Consider the following 17,054-nt stretch of genomic DNA (forward strand, 5'->3'; position numbering starts at 1 on the left):
GCGGGGGTGGGGGGGTGGGGGTGGGGGTAGAAGGGGGAATCCAGAACCGCACACAAAAAAAGCCCAGTTGTATTTAAAACAAAAATATTGCACCTAGGTCAACAGATCCGATCTAAACAAGCTGCAGGCGGCGTCAGGCCAACCCCGGGGCCTCCCCGTCCTCTGCACTACCCGCGGGCTGGGCCCCAGGGCCAGGAGGCTGCATTCTAGCGGGCGACCTGGCGCCTCCGAGTCTCTCCTCCTGCACAAACCCAGGCCCTGACCCCGCCTCCGCGGGCGAGTGTGTTTCTCACAGCCCCTTCCGGGTCTGCTCGCTCCGGGGCCGAGATGAAAAGGTGGTGGCCCGAGGTCTCAGGCTGGCCAAAGTCCCGCCCGGGGGCCGCGGCTCGCTGAGTCAGCCCGGCGGGCGGCGCGCGAGCCGCGTGACCGCAGCCACGTGACCAGCGCGAGGCCCGGCCGCCGGCGCAGTTGCCTCTGCAGCTGCGGGAGGCGTCCGCGTAAGTGGGGAGCGGGGAGGGCGGGACCCTCCTGGCGGGCAGGGGTCCCGGCGCTGTCCCAGTGCCCACGCATCCCGGGCCCGGGCCGGCCAACCGCTCTCACCCCTTCCAAGCGGGCTGGAGGGGAGACGAAGTCTAATCTGGGTGGGGGGGTTCAGTGAACCCCGCCGACCGCCGCGCGGGAGACCTCCTCGGCCTCCGCACCTCCCACTACTGACCATCGTGCTGGCGGAGCCAGATGCCTTCCTTCCGGAGCGATTACCTTTACCCGCTTGTGCTTTTGGGGAAACTGAGGACCCAATAGTGTTCCCCAAGCAAGGCGGGCGGTGAGAGTCCCCTTTTTCTACTGCTGATGAAGAACACACCTCCCCGGGCAAAGCCATCATCCCCACCTGCTCCATTGACCCAAGATGGTCCCGCGGCCCCTCTAGTTCTTGAGGAAGACTTTGGGGTGGAGTATCCAGCCTGTAGGGTTGTGGGAGTGGAACTGAGTCGAGCTTCAGGATAATAATCGCCAACATAGTGTGGTTTGCAAGCATTTTCTCATTCGTTATTTCCTGTCGTGAAGTCGGCGAGGTAGGTACTGTCGTGCCCATTTTTACATAGGAAATGGCTTCATAGAACTCGGGTGCTTTGTGAAGTCCTACCATTGGTAAACGGAGCTGAGATTAGAACCCTGGTCTATCCTCGCAGTAGCGCCTCCTGGTGGGTGGAAGAGGTGTCGGCCCAGCCTGTTCCTCAGAACTCACAAAGTGAGGACCATTGGTTCCTTTTGTCATCTCACCTACCCACTGCAGGACAAGATGAAGCTCATCATCCTGGAGCACTATTCACAGGCCAGTGAGTGGGCAGCCAAATACATCAGGAACCGCATCATCCAGTTTAACCCAGGACCAGACAAGTACTTCACCATGGGACTCCCCACTGGTGTGTTGTGGAATGGAGAGGGTGGGCATCAGAGGGTTATAAGAGGCCAGGTTCTGGGCTCACTCAGCCCAGGGATTTAAAGGAGGACTTGAGGTAATGGTGCAATGAGAGAACAGCAGTCCTCCCTCTACATACAAAACAGAGGGCCTGGCTTCCTTTATGGGTTGGTTTAGTTGCTGCCTGCTCCTATAGAACCTTGGAACAGAAGGGATCTTGACTGGACAGGAAGAACCTGATTTTTAGGCTACATCCTAAGTCAGCCCTATTAAGGTATCCAGGGTGCCTAACAGAATTAAGTCCTGATTCCCTAAGGCATGCATTTTATGAAATGAATTATATATGTATTTAGGGGCATAGCTAGCTAAGTACCATTCCTGGAGGAATTGAGAAGGTAGTAATTCAAATAATTTTCTGTAAGGCTTAATTATGCACAAGCTCTAAGTGGAAAAGTCCCAGTTTTTTTCAAAAAGGTCAGTGTTGCCTTTATAAGGAAAATATTTTGGCCCTGGCTTCTCAAGCTGAATGTCCTAATTATTTCTTTCACAGGTGGGTAGATTTGCCCTAGGGGTCTTACCTGACCCATCCACTGTAGTAGAGGCTGTGAAACTTTTTCTGTAAATGACTTAACAGTAAATTATTTTAGACTTCCCTGTTGCAACTACACAACTGTGCCACTGGAGTGTGAAAGCCACCAACAGTAGGTTGGTGACTTTTATTGACTGTGTGTCAATGACACTTTACTTATGGACACTGAAGTTTGAATTTAAATAATTTTCTTGTTTCACAAACTTTTTTTTTTTTTTTTGGTACCAGGGATTGAACCCAGGGGTGCTTAACTACTGAGCCACATCCCTACTCCTTTTTTATATTTTGTTTAAAGACAGGGCCTTGCTGAGTTGCTGAGGCTGGTTTAAAACTCCAGATATCTTGCCTCAGCCTCTGGAGCCACTGGGATTGCAGGCGTGTGCCATTCTTTTGATTTTTAAAATGTAAAAACCATTCATTTTTTTTTTTCCTTTTTGTACTGGGGATTGAACCCAGTCACACTTTGAGCTACATCTTGTACCCTGTCCTTCTTACTCATTTTGAGACAGGGTTCACTAAATTGCTTAGGTCCTTGCCAAATTGCTGAGGCTGGCCTTGAACTTGTGTTCCTACTGCCTCAGCCTCCTAAGTTGCTAGCATTACAGGCATGCACCACTGCACCTGACTAAAAACTATAGTTAACTCATGAACTCCATAGAAACCGGCAACAGGCTCAGTTTGGCCTCTGGGACAAAGTTTGCTGAACTCTGCATTGGAGGCTTGTGGGAGTGGTATCTGCTTGAACCTTGTAAAACCAGCTGTCTCAGCCCTGTTGGAGTTGTGTTAACTAACATCCTGTCTGCTAATTGTGGAGTGAACCAACCTCCACCTGCTCAGTCTGACTTCTCTAGCAGCTCATTACTAATTCCCGTCATCATACAATCAGATCCACAGCTCCACAGAGTGACATTGAAGTCTCTTCAAAAACAGATCCCTTCCTGCCTGTCATGTTTCAAACAGCACAGCATTTCCAAGTGGGTTCCTTGTCATAGGGACCAGTTGATTATTTTTGGTAGGGTTGGGGTTGCAGTTTCTGTCGTCACTCATTTCAGCAGATATTTTTTTAAATTTTTTATTTTATTCTAATTAGTTGTACATGACAGTAGAATGCATTTATACATTTTAATTGGCACTTAATAAGTATCTGCTTACCCAAAGGGGGAAAGCAGATATTTATTAAGTGTCTCTGTTAGCCAGGCAGTTCTTAACTCTGGGGATATAGCTACAAACAAAAGGGATATGAATTCCTGCCTTCCAAAGCTTAAATTGGGAGAGATAGGTAAGTTAATTAGCAAAGTGTAGAGTATGTTAAGCAGGAGTAAGAAAGAAGGAGAAAAATGAAGCAGGAAAGATAGGGAGTATTGAGATGGAGGTTTACCATGTTGGATATGGTGGCAGGGAAGGCCATTCTGAGAAACTGACAGAGGAGAGACCTGAAGAAGTGTTAGCCATATAGATACCTAAAGAGTATTGCTGTTAGAACAGCATGTGCAAAGGCCCTGAGGTAAAGTGACCAATGCAGGGTAAGGTATGCAGAGGGTTAGCCAAGGGCCCAATAATGTAGAGCCTTTGTAAGGACAGTGAAATGAGAAGCTGTTGTTAGATTTTGAAACTATGAATGACTATCTGATTTGGATAGGTTTTTAATTTTCCTCTTATAGGGAGCACCCCGCTTGGCTGCTATAAGAAGTTGATTGAGTACTATAAGAATGGAGACCTGTCCTTTAAATATGTGAAAACCTTCAATATGGATGAGTATGTGGGTGAGTCTCTCTCTTTCAGGGTTCTTAACCTGATTCCAGGAGTCATGCTCCTTCTCTCACAGGCTCAGCCCTGGAGAGACATGAGAGCATCTCAAGGAACCAGTGACATTTGGTGATAGGCTCTGTTATCAATACCTCTCTCTTCCAGCCTTGATTTAATGAGTTATAAAATGAAGCTAATAAAGATGACCTCATGAGTTGTAAGCATTATGATACTGTGATAGTTATGGAAGCTTCTTGTACGTAGTAAACATTTTAATGAATACTTAATATTAGGGTACTTCCTTCCCCTTCGCCTGCTTCCCAGCTCAGTTTCTTTCTGGAACAAATGCTTGCAAGTGGAATCTTGACTGGGGTGTGTACCAAGGTTCTGTGTCTATATTTCCTCTTCGGTGGGCATCCTTTACCTCCCTTTTTTTCTTTTTCTTGTTTTGGTGGTACTGGGGATTGAACCCATTACTACCAGGGGTACTTTGTCACTGAGCTATGTCTTCAGCCCTTTTAATTTTTGAGACAGGGTCTCATTAAATTGCCAAGGCTGGCCTTGAACTTGCAGTCCTCCTGTCTTAGCCTCCCAAGTCCCTGGGATTACAGGTGTGTGCCACCATGCCTGGCTCCAACTCCCCTTTCTGCCAGGTACACTTGGAGGGGAGCTGAGGATTGGTCTTCTATCACCTTTCTGCTCCCTCCACACCCATCATTATTTTATGATAGCTTCACTTTAAACATTCTTTTAAAAGAATTGTGGTAAAATATATACAACATAAAATTTGCCATCTCAGATGCAGGTGTGGTTTTGGAGTCTGTAGTCCCAGCTAGCTATTCAGGGGGCTAAGGCAAGAGGATCAGTTGAGCAGCCTGGGACACCTAGCGAGGCTGTTCACGTCTTAAGCATTTTTGTGTGTACACTGTAGTGGTGATAAGAACATTCACATTGTTGTGCAGCCAATCTCAGAACTCTCTTCATCTCATAAAACAGACTCTGTTTCCATTAAACAAGTTCCCGTTTCCTGTTTTCTCCAGGCTCTGGAAACCACCATTTTTCTTTGTTTTCATGAATTCGATTTCCCTAAGTACCTCATACAAGTAGATTCATAAATGTCTGATATCTTGTGACTGGCTGCTTTCACCTAGGAGAATGTCTTCAAGGTTCATCCCATGTTGTAGCACTGTGTTGGATTTTCTCATGTTTAAAGCTGATTTTTTTTTTTTTTTTTTTTTTTTTTTGTACTGGGATTGAATCCAGGGGTGCTCTACCACTGAGCCACATCCCCAGCCTTTTTTGAGATAGCATTTTGATAAGTTCCAGGCTGAGACTTGCCTGGAACTTGCGATCCTGCTGTCTCAGGCTACTAAATCTCTGGGATTATAGGCATGGGCCACCACAGCTGCCTTGATTTTAAATATTCTTAATGCTCAACATTAACCATTTACTTTAAACATTATTTTTCTTTTTGGATGAAAAAAAAAAAAAAAAAAAAAAAAAACAAATCCACTTTGAGAAGCCCTGAGATAATTTTCTCCAACCACCTGGTATTTAAGTTAGGGTTCAGGTTGATCAGGGTATAAATGGTGGGTGTTTGCTTCCTTTCCCAGATGGGCCCAGTCCTACCCCAGATGACCAAGCCACCTTCAGAAGCCCAGAGTGTTTCCAGCCTCCAACCTATGGTCATTCCCTTGTGAAAGATCAGAATGAGGGGATTTCCTAGGCCCAGCCCCATAGTCAGTGGACACTTAATGGAGACCAGTTCAGCCCATCCCAAGAGGCTAGGAAGCAGGGGGCTGGTGTCCGAGATTTTCTGATGGACAGTCCCCTGAGTGTTCCTGTGGGTGGGGTGGTGTCCTGGCATCTTCCTTGGGAGAAGAGCTCTAACCCAGCCTGGGCATGACTAAATGTCCCATGACCCTACAGGCCTTCCTCGGGACCACCCAGAGAGTTACCACTCCTTCATGTGGAACAACTTCTTCAAGCACATTGATATCCATCCAGAAAACACCCACATTCTGGATGGGAATGCAGCTGACCTGCAGGCTGAGTGTGATGCCTTTGAGCAGAAGATCAAGGCTGCAGGCGGGATCGAGCTGTTTGTTGGAGGTGAGCTTGGCATTCTTCAGCACACATCCAGGGCCAGGCTCAGGGTGGCTGGAATGTGTGGGAAGGACATGATGCCAAGCTTGTCTCCATGCAGCCCCCTTTGTGCTAGTGACAGAGTCATCTATTACTGTGTGAGGCAGGAAGGTATAGAGAAAGTGGGCACCTTGGGTCCTAGCCCTGCCTCTGCTGCTCAGGAAGGAACTATGATCACGGACACCTCCTTTTCTACACTTTGATGCCTATGTAAACTGAGAGGTTTAGGATTTGGACGCAGATTATTTATTCCTTAGTGTTTGGGCTTTATGGATCAGTCATGTAATTTACCTAAACATTTAAATCATGGACTCATATAGTTTCAGAAGGTTTCATATGGCCCTTTGCATGTTCTTGATAGCAGTTGAACCCCAGAGAAGTTCTGTGACTTATCAAGGTCAGCCAGTGGGGAGCAGTGAGAAGATGGTACCCTGGAGAATCTGCCTTTCAGATTTATGCTCTTATTCCTACCCCAGGTTGCCTACATATTACCACCTTGGGTATCACCTACAGGGGTGTAAAATTGAACTGTCTTTACCACTCTGGATCTGACTTCTAGTAAAAGCAGGAGGAAGGACCTTGCATGTTCTGAAATTTTGGAACTTGGAAGCTGCTGCCCAGGTGCTGTGTGTGTTTTCAGTGCCACTCTGCCCCAGCAGCAGGACCCCAACTACAGGCAGGAGACAGAAGTCACACTTCTGAGGAGGCAGGAGCTATTTGGAGTGCCCCTTCCTGAGCTTTCTAAAGATGGTAGCGAATTGACAATGTCTATGCCTCAGAGAGAAATGGTGAGGAGGGGCAGATTTGTACCTCAGAGTACAAATGAAAAAAGAAATAGTTTTCAAGGATATTTTTTTTTCAGACCCTAGTTAGGGAAGGAGAGATTGTCCATTCTTGAAATTGTCAATCCCTAGGACTCACAGGGCTGTTGTGGCTGTCTCTCTCTCTAGGCATCGGCCCTGATGGACATATTGCCTTCAATGAGCCAGGTTCCAGCCTGGTGTCCAGGACTCGTGTGAAGACATTGGCCATGGACACCATTCTGGCCAATGCTAGGTTCTTTGACGGCGATCTTGCCAAGGTGCCCACTATGGCCCTGACAGTGGGTGTGGGCACTGTCATGGATGCTAGAGAGGTAAGGGTGCAGGGGTCCACCAGCCTTTACCTCAGAGTTGGGGAGAGCTGGCTTGTCTTTTTGTTGTTAATTGTAGATATACAGCTGAACACATATTCTTGAAGAGGAAGATGTTATAAATAAGGCCAAAATCCCAGCTGGTCCTGTTTCTCTTCCTTCTTTGGAGGTAATCATTGTTCTCAGTGTGGGTAAATCCATGGAGCATTTTTTCTGTGTCTTTGGCTAACTGACCAGGGGCTGCAGGTTCCCTGGCCTCTGCTGATGGGCCACTTTCATGCTTCTCATGGGTAGAGAGAAACCCTTCACCACTAACGTGGGACTGTGAATTTGTACTTGCCCAGGCACTGAAAAGGGATCCTCTTGGTGTCCCTGAAGTCAGTCACTATTTGAAAGGATGCTTCTCCTGCAACCCAAGGATGTGATGATTATGGCCCTGTGTTCAGGAATAATAAATGTAGTGAAGTGTGATTAAAAGATAAGTCTTAAGGCTATGAAATAGCCAGTGGTAGAGCACTTGCCTAGCATGCACAGGGCCTTGGATTCAATCCCAGTACTACCAAAAAACAGTGTCATGAACTGAATTTAGGGAGTTTTTCTCCTAGAAAGTTGGTAATCATTTGATTTGTGTTTGTGTTTCCATTGTCCTTACTACTTTCAATAGAATTTCAGAAGTATTCCTTTGGGAGATAAATTCAGTGAGGAATGGCTGGAGACATTTTAGCTTCAAATTTCTTTTCCCAGGTCTATAAGCAAACATCTAAGTCAGTGAAAAGGCTCCCTAATTATACAGTGAACTTTGGTGAAATGAGTGATATCTCCTAGATTTCAGTTGGGTAACCCTGAATCAGTACCTAGGGGGTTGCTCTGCTTGCTGCTTATAAACGTGAGGGTTTGGGGGCCATCCTTATCTGGTGAAGGTATCTGATCAGGGGATGATCAGGGCTGGAAATCAGAAAAATCTCTTCTAAATGAGCTTGGAGTTGCTGAGGGGTTCTGAACTAATTAGGTTTTCTCTGTTCCTCTCCTCTTTTAAGAGAGAAACAATAAATCCTGTTCACAACTCCATGGTACAGATGTCTTAAAATGGAAAGATACCTGTAGAGCTGAATTCTTTAGGATCATTTTCTGGCACTTATGCTCTCGATAATTTAACTGTTAGGTGGAGTCTATACCATCTTTAGGTGGACTCTATACCATCTTTTAGATGAAGAAAAAGTATCACTTCAAGTCAGGGTAAATGCTGTGAACTGAAAGAGACCAGAATAAGGGAATCCCTCTCTGGGATTCAACCTTCAGAGACCCACAGAGTAGCTGGTGCAGGCTGGGGTCCCTTTCACAGACTGTGAAAACTGATCTAGCTATGGGATGACAGGTGTGGGCCTGTGCATGGCATAGGGCACCTTCACAGTTGTCATTAAAGTTGTCTGGAGGCACTGTCATGTGGTGGTCAAGAGCATAGACTGGAGTCAGAAATGACCCTAGGCAAGTTACTTAACTCCCTGGAGCCCTATTTCCTTATCCTAAAAGGTGAGGCTAAGAAAAGATGCCTCCTATCTCAGGTTACTTGTGTGATGAAACACACAGAGCACTGAACACGGAATGTTGCATAGTAACTATTTATAAAGTAGCAATAAAACAATAATCCTTATCAGCACTTGGTGCTTCTGGACTGCTCCATCATGGGCTTGTTTTCTGATTCCCAGGTGATGATCCTCATCACAGGTGCTCACAAGGCATTTGCTTTGTACAAGGCCATTGAGGAGGGAGTGAACCATATGTGGACAGTGTCTGCCTTCCAGCAGCATCCCTGCACTGTGTTTGTGTGTGATGAAGATGCCACCTTGGAGCTGAAAGTGAAGACTGTCAAGTATTTCAAAGGTGAGGGAGGGTGGATGTGGGAGTAGGTGGTCAAGCCCGGGTATGCTAGGAGTGAGAAGTGGACCTCATTTTCACTCTGGCTATTTTATTTTTGGGTCCTGGGGATTGAACCAGGCACACTCTACTGCTAAGCTGCACATCCCCAGCCCTCACCAAGTTGCTAAGGCTGGCCTTGAACTTGTGATCCTCCTGCCTCAGCCTCCCGAGTTGTTGAAATTACAGGTGTCCACATGTGGCACATTCTGGCTCTTTTTTTTTCATCCCCCATGCTGAGGATGGAACCCAGGGGCTCTGCATGCTAGACAAGTGCTCCACCATTGAATCATATTCCCAGCCCTCATTCTGGCCATTTTAACGGACACCTAGAATTTTAAAAATCAGACCTTACTGCCTCACAATAGTCATTTCTCTACCATCCATGACAGCAAGCATCCACTTCTGAAGAGATCTGTTTGCTGAGGAGAAAGAAAAAAAAAAGTTTTAGTCTAAGAGCTGTAAGGCGATCTCCTTGTAATGACAAGGTTTTCTCAGTCCAGATCTCATACATGCCTTTCCCCTCAAGTCAAGGCACTGAAGTAGTTACTATAGGAATCTTTCTTTTTACTTTAAAAGGATACCTACCCAGAGGGTTGGGGGTGTAGCTCAGTGGTAGTTTGCCAAGCACTAGTAAAGCCTGTGGTTCGATCCCTAGTATACCTCCTGCTGTAGGCAAACTTACATGAAAATTCTCATTTAATAGGCAGGTAAGTTAGGAATTTTTCTTAGCCAAAAAGATTAACCTTTAAATTGTCATCTCTCCTTGTGGTTGGGTTGACAGAACTTCCAGGAACTCTAACATTCAGTGGGAATAACAAACTCTTTTCCTGCTCTTAGGGTTTTTATGATTTGGAGATCAAAGAGAAAAGTGTGTCAGTTCTAGGACAAAATTGGAGAGCTTCTAGAAGTTCTGGTTGATAATTGTGGAACTCTTACCTCTACCTCCATTAACTACTTTTTTTTATTTTTATAGGTTTAATGCTTGTTCATAACAAGTTGGTGGACCCCCTGTACAGTATCAAAGAGAAAGAAATTGAGAAAAGTCAGTCTTCTAAGAAACCATACAGTGATTAGCCTATGCTGGGGCCTAGTATCAAGTACCTCATAGGAAATTTTCTCTAGAACAACAGTTTTTCTTTAGACCAGTATGGTTACTGCAGTAATTGGATGAGCTTACTGTTCTTGGTTCTGAGGCTAGAAGCCTCATCATGGAGTTTAGCTGTGGAATGACTTGTAACTTAAATCAGAAAAAGTCTCCGAACAATATTCTCCACCATTTTGATGTCTGCCACACCCAAGTTAGGCTTCTTGGCTTTTTGTTCTGTCTTAGCCACTGTTCACATGTATAGCACACTCCTGTCAGGAATTTCTATCCTATGTGCACATATTTTCAAGTGGGTGGGAATTAGGGGCTTACGTATTTTGGACTCATCTCTTTGGAGAGTCTTGAGAGCTCCTCTTGAGCAGGCTTGCCCCTAATTTGAGAACTGCTCCTCTAGATAAGGAGTGAACTTGATATCTTCATATCTAAATAATGTACAAGGTAGCAGCTTCTCTGGTCAGAAACAAGTACCACAGTAAGAAAACTGTTCCTTACTCTTTCCCCTAGTTGTTTTTCTGCTCTCAAGGTGACTTTCCATGAACTAGGAGGACTCCCTGGAGGAGGATTTAGGTGGCTGGGACTAAAGAGGTAGTTTTTGCTTTTAAGTCCAAACCTCCAGAGGTTCATTCACAACAAACTTCTTTCCCTTTGGGGACCCAAAAGGAGAGAGGTAGAAACCTTTTTCCACTAGAGCCCTGTGTTTTCTTCAGGTCTCTTTTAAATACTCGTCAGTAAGGAGGAGATTCACTGGGGCAACAGACACTTCCACAATTTCAGTGTTGTGATCAGCCAAGGTGATGGGGCAGAAAGCTCAGTTTTGAGTTTAGTCACATGTTACACACAAGTGCCACATTCTGCCTCCCTCAGAGTTGAGCGCTGAGACCACACACCAGATACTTGGTAGTATTGTTGCCCCACTTAACATACCCTGCTCCTCTAACCCTCTCAAGTTTGTGTGGTAGGATCTGATGTTGTCAGAATGTCAAGAATTATAAGCCTGGGCTGCAGATGTGGCACTTGCTTGGCATACATGAGGTCCTGAATTCCATCTCCAGGACCACAAAAAATAACTCCATAAAACAAAAACCCTTTGCCCATGTATCATCCATCAGCCCTCTTTCCCAGATGTTCCCTTGCTCTCTTCCTTTTATGCCCTTAAGCCTTTGTGGAGTGGTTGCTGCCTCAGCCTCCCTATTCTTGTGCCTGTCTGAAGCTACTGCTGCCTACTTCTGGGAAAATTCTGGCTCAGGCCTCTCTAAGTGCTGCGTTTGGCACCAGCATCTCGTCCTTTAGCTTTTATACGTGATTGTACTGTCATTCTATGTTAAGCTAATGAATCAGTGGACTTGTTTACAATGTGATATTTTCTATTAAATCCAGTATTTTCAATAAAATGTGTCATTTGTGGATTTCTACCTCTGAAGTTCAGAAGGTTGTCTTCTGAAATTTTGTTTCCAAAGTGTATAAATTTGGGAAGTAGCAGGTAAGCCAAGCTTCACACTGAGTCCTCACAGAGCCTGCAGGAAGATCACCAGCAGAGCAACTGTCTGTTGGTCTTTAATCATCAGGGTGAAAAAATATTTTTATAAAAATGAAGCACCACCTATGTGAAAAAAGGCAGGAATAAACTGATGAGCATACATTATCATATTGCAGCTGTACTCGAGATTTAAGCAGGGATACGGCTGTTAAAAATACAGCAGGGGCTGGGGATGGAGTGGTGGTAGAGTGCTTATATCTAGCATGTGTGAGACCCTGGGTTTAATCCCCAGCACTGTACGGTATGGGAAAATACAATTTTTTTGTGTTAAAGTCCATGTAAAGAAATATCTTGGGGGCCTGGGGTTGTGGCTCACGCAAGAGTGCTCGCTCACCTAGCATGCATGAGGCCCTGGGTTCGATCCTCAGTACAACATAAAAATAAAAGTATATTGGGCTGGGGATATAGCTCAGTGGGTAGAGTGCTTGCCTTGTAAGCAGAAGGCCCCGGGTTCAATCCCCAGCACCGCAAAAAAATAAAAAAGTATTGTGTCCACCTCCAACTAAAAATATATATTTAAAAACTAAATATAGATCACTATAACCAATTAAGGACATACAAGGAAGAAGGGTTTTTATTTTATTGGGGTATAATTTTACATACCAATAAAATCTACCTATTATAAATCCATTGATTTTTTAAGTGTGTGGAGTTGTGTGATCCTTATCACAATGCCTTTCCATCATTCCACAAAACTCCCTACTTCTACCTCCAGCCCCAGGTGATCACTGATATGCTTTGTCTATAGATTTATCTTTCATAGACATTCTTTTTGCAGGGGGGTGCCAGAGATTGAACCTAGGGTCTTGCAAATATGTGCTAAGTACATACACTACCTCTGAGTTACACCCCTAACCATTACTAGACATTTCATATAAATGGACTTATATATCTTTTGTGTCTAACTTCTTTGACTAAGCATGACATCTTTGGTGGTTGTGTGTGTTTGTGTTGCTGGTTACTGAACTCAGGGCCTTGTGCATGCTAAGCACTCTACCACTATGCTGCATCCCCAATCCAAGCACTTTTTTAGGTGGTCCACATAACATGGCAGTAGTCCATTCCTTTTTTTGGGGGGTGGGTACTGGGGTTCCATTGTGTGGACATACCACATTTTGTTTATCCAGTCAAGAAGGGTTTATATTTTAAGTATGTAGTATTTAAAAAAAAAAAAAAAAAACTATAGAATTAAAAAGATTAGTGATGACAGCCAAACTGGAGATATCTGTATGAACTTGAGACCTTGAAGAGATCTGATCTCAGGTCTGTTTCTATGGTGGCCCAACAGCAGGAGCATCCTGCTACAACCAGTGCTTATGCAAATCAAGTGGGACATGCATCTCTGGGCTTGCTGGAGAGGAACTAATTATATGTTTTGGTGCATGGATCATGATGGACCTGGAATACCTTGTTGCTAGAAAATAAGGGTGCTCTCAGAGGTGTCTGTTTGTGTTGAAAGGACAAAATAGCTGGTTAAATTGGACCCCTCTGGCCAGGTTGTGATAATTTGATTAAAAATACTAAATGCAGTCTACAGTGATGTATTAAATCTATAAAACAGCAAGTCTGATACTCAAAAAGGGAAAAGGTAATATCAAGTGTACAAAGAGTAGTGTTTCAGGAAGAATAGATAGAATGTGTTTAAATCAAGTTCTTCTGAGTTCAATCCCTGATAATGCCCCCCCCCAACCCACAAAAAAAAAAAAAAAAAAAAAAAGGCATTCTGTGATTGTACTCTGATGTTTAACTGTGGGCAAGTAAAAGAGAACAGAATTACATGGACTTCAAGGGAGCCCTAATGCCATCAGGTCATACTCGTAATCACACCCACTCCATCTAGTCTCTTTGAAGACCAATTCATAAGGTCTCCAGCCTCTACATCAGCTTTTCTCTTGACTGATGACCTTGAAAATAGAAAAGAATGTCCACAAGTTCCCACCACTAAACACCCACGCACCCAGGCTGGCCTGGAACTTGCAATCCTCCTGTCTCAGCCTCCCAAATCACTGGGATAATAAGCATTTGCCACCCCACCTGGCTGGCTCCCAGTTTTGAACTCTCAAGGTGGTCCACACTCAGTCCTCAGTAATTGGTTTAAATTCCAATTACTGGCTCTAGCAGCTTCTGCGTTAGGTAGGTAAACTCTATTTTCCCAGACCCTTTCCTTTTTACAGTGGCGGTTAACCCTCTGATGGATCTAATTAGAAGTTGTTGATTTTCAGAGTGGGGCTGTAGCTCAGTAGCAGAACACTTGCCTAGCATATGTGAGGGACTGGGTTCGAACCTTAGCACCACATAAAAACAAACAAATAAAGTAAAGGTATTCTGTCCATCTACAACAAATTTTTTTAAAAACTTGATTTTCGGTTTGTTTAGCTTTTTACCTGTTGTAAGGACACCCCTTTATTTCTCAAATACACTCCACATCTTCACATCCCCTCTACTTGAACAGCACTTGTCAAAGTCCCCAAAGACCTTAACACTGATGGCTTGATTTTTACAGCTCATATTACTTATGTGCAGCATCTGACACAATTGATTACTCCTCCTTTCAAACTTGACTTGGCTTCCAGGACACACACTGCTGATTTCCTTTCCTTACGGACCATTCCCTATCTGCTTTGCTGGTTCTTCCTCATTTCTTTGGCCTCTTAGCTTTCAGAGTGACCCAAGAGTCAGTCCTTGGCCTTTTCTCTATATACAGCTTACTCCCTTGATAAGTCAGTTTATCAAGTCTCGCGGCTTTAAAGACCATCTATACATTGTCTCCCACATTTTTATCTCTATAATGAATCTCTACCTGCCCATCTAACATCTCTGCTGGGATAACTACGTGGCATCTCAAACATACTTTTCCACAACTAAATTCCTGATCTTCACCCACAAACCTGTGCTATCTACATTGTCTTCTCCACAACTGCTCAGACAAAAACACCTAGAAATCAATCCTGATGCTTCACTATCTCATATTACATATGCAATCCACAAGCAAATCCTATTAATTTTGCCTTCAAGGTAAGCACAGAATCTAATTCTCAAGAATTTTTTTTGTACTATTGGGGGACTGGAGATTGAAACTAAGGCTATATCTTCAGCCCTTTTCATTTTGGGACAGGGTCTCACCAAGATGACAAGGCTGGCCTTGAACTTGCGATCCTTTTGCCTCCACCGCCCAAGCACCTGGGATTATAGGCATGTGCCACCACGCCAGGCTCCAATTCCCAAGATTCTGCTGGCACATTGGCACAATCCATCTGTACTTCTCACCTGAGTTACCACAAATGGTAACCTAACTGGTTTCTAAGCTTTCTCACCCCTAAAACTCAGATCCTATCACTCCTCTGTGCAAAGTCTTCTAAAGACTCCTTATCTCAGAGTAGAAGCCAAAGTTCACACTAGCCCTGGGATTGTCTGTGGTACTACCCAGTCACATCCCATCTCTTACTGTTCTCCCTTCCTCGGATTGTTTTAGCCCTACTGGCCACCATATTCCTCTTAGAACCTTCTAATGTGTCCCGGTCCCAAGGGCATTTGCCCTGGCTGTCTCTGCCTGGATTTTTTTCTTCCCAAGCAGTTAAAAGAATCACACTGCCAAGCCTTTGTTTACATGCTATCTTAAAGAAGCCTTCTCCCCTCTTTAAAATTCCAGCATTGCCCTGCCTCCCAATCTCCTCCCTGAGTTCTCTCCATGACACTTATCTTCTGGTGACCTATATTGTCTGTCTCTATCCACCAAAATTTAAGTTCACAAGGGCAGGGACAGTATGACCATTTTATCCATTGCTACATTCTCAGCACCTAGAAAAACAGGCCCATTACAAGTTGCTCATTATTTGTTTTTTGTTTGTTTGTTTGTTTGTTTTGTGGTGCTGGGGATTGAACCTAGGGCCTTGTGCATGTGAGGCAAGCACTCTACCAACTGAGCTGTATCCCCAGCCCTCACTGCTTGTTAAATGTAAGAATTATTCAAGGAAGTATAATAGGTTGCAAAAAGTGGAATGGATTGAGAGTAAGATACATAATTGCTTTAAAATTTTATGTTGTATAAGTTTATTTTTTCCTTCTTTGGGTTATTTTTATAACAGAAGGGATATAACAATCTAAGCAAGATAAAAAAATACCTGTGCTGACTGTATGTGGCTGCTTCGGTATCAGAATCTCACAAAAGTTTTCAATGTGCACAATCTTCTCCAAAGCATCCTCTGGTTCAGAGAACTATGGGAATACTTAGAGTGATGAATCTTTAGTCCACCTGAGTAATCGTACAAAGTGTAGACTACAGGTGCTGAAAGTCAAGTAATCACCATAACACTTGTGAAGAACAACCCTAAAGTTCCAGGAGCCAGCCTCTGACCACAAACCTCAGCCTGGTCTGCTAGCCAATTATTTTTATTCAGCCAAAGTTTAGGGAACAAACTGTCTTTTTAACCATTACCAGTGTACACCATATTGTTATAATTCTTTGGTCCTACTTAGGAGGTTGATAAATAACTCAATTACCTTCCATTAGTAGCTGGGATATGTGTACCTGTCAGGTATAATACTTTGCCCTTGTGGAACAATTGCATAATATATCAACTATGGATCAAGTACACTTTCAATTGGCCTAAAATTTTTTGGTAATACTGTCTTCCTGCCTTTCTGATATTGTCTCATTCTGTCTACCAAGGTATAAAAGACACTATGATGAAACACAATGAGGAAAAATAAAATCCCAGAAATTAAATCTGCTTCTGTTAACAAAATACTCTTCCTAGCTTAACCGGTCACTCTGTTTTTCATATGTTTGTTTTTTGAGATTGAGTCTCACAATTTTTTCTAAGTTGATCCTGAATTGCTGGACTCAAGTGATCCTACTAGCTCAGCCTCCCAGAATATCAGGACTGGAGTCTTGCCCCACCAAGTCTACTAGGGCCACTCTTTTTATAACAGGGGAACTGCTGCCACCTGTTGGTGATACTTATAACAAAGTTAATATTTGGTGGGAGATCCAAATTCCAGTCAAAAATGAAACCATATGAACTACCTCAAGATTCTTATCTGATTAACTCACTACTCTTGACAGAAAAATTAATAGCAGGTATATTAATGTAAACTAGAGCCTCTACTACTAAAAAAATGACCTTACTGACCATGCTACAGGTCTGGAAAGATCATTTCCAAGTCTTTTCTCTGTTTGTCACATCTCTAGACAGGAAGAAAAGCACTCCACTCTTCAGGATTTAGCAGAGACAGCAGGCTAGTCCTCTCAGTGCAAAGCCATGTGTGCCTACCTGATCTGCAGGATAGTCTGATCAACTTGTCCAGTGTTTAATTTTTTTTCTCCCCATGAAGCTGAGCAGGATAACAACCATCCAAGTAAGCCTAAAACTGCATATATAGCCAACGAAGTATCCTGAGGAATAGCTGATTTAAAGACTTTGATCAAAAAGAATTTCAGAGCTGGGGCTATAGCTCAGTTGG

At 44.0% G+C, this 17,054-nt stretch overlaps 1 protein-coding gene across 3 annotated transcripts; it reads left to right on the forward strand.

Annotated features, from left to right (window-relative positions):
- Positions 1–353: 353 nt before the first annotated feature.
- On the forward strand, positions 354–11,445 carry GNPDA1 (glucosamine-6-phosphate deaminase 1). Of its 3 annotated transcripts, none has more exons than XM_079145819.1 (7): positions 354–497; positions 1,295–1,424; positions 3,671–3,772; positions 5,685–5,867; positions 6,851–7,035; positions 8,739–8,913; positions 9,923–11,445. In XM_079145819.1, exons 2-7 carry the CDS (start codon positions 1,301–1,303, stop codon positions 10,021–10,023), a joined length of 870 nt encoding a protein of 289 aa, XP_079001945.1. In that variant the 5' UTR covers positions 354–497; positions 1,295–1,300; the 3' UTR covers positions 10,024–11,445. The 3 variants fall into 3 exon arrangements, with proteins under 3 accessions (XP_079001945.1, XP_079001946.1, XP_079001947.1); XM_079145820.1 differs by lacking the exon at positions 354–497 and adding an exon at positions 533–823; XM_079145821.1 differs by lacking the exon at positions 354–497 and adding an exon at positions 863–1,073.
- Positions 11,446–17,054: the final 5,609 nt, after the last annotated feature.

Source organism: Sciurus vulgaris (assembly GCF_902686455.1).
Source record: "Sciurus vulgaris genome assembly, chromosome: 6".
Classification (NCBI taxonomy): domain Eukaryota; kingdom Metazoa; phylum Chordata; class Mammalia; order Rodentia; family Sciuridae; genus Sciurus; species Sciurus vulgaris.

What these genes read in the sequence shown, in the direction of transcription:
- GNPDA1 (XM_079145819.1), top strand. Translation starts at nt 1,301, where the DNA reads ATGAAGCTCATCATCCTGGAGCACTATTCACAGGCCAGTGAGTGGGCA. An exon ending in CTGTCATGGATGCTAGAGAG is followed by an intron (nt 7,036 to 8,738) that starts GTAAGGGTGCAG and finishes TCTGATTCCCAG; the next exon opens with GTGATGATCCTCATCACAGG. An exon ending in GACTGTCAAGTATTTCAAAG is followed by an intron (nt 8,914 to 9,922) that starts GTGAGGGAGGGT and finishes TTATTTTTATAG; the next exon opens with GTTTAATGCTTGTTCATAAC.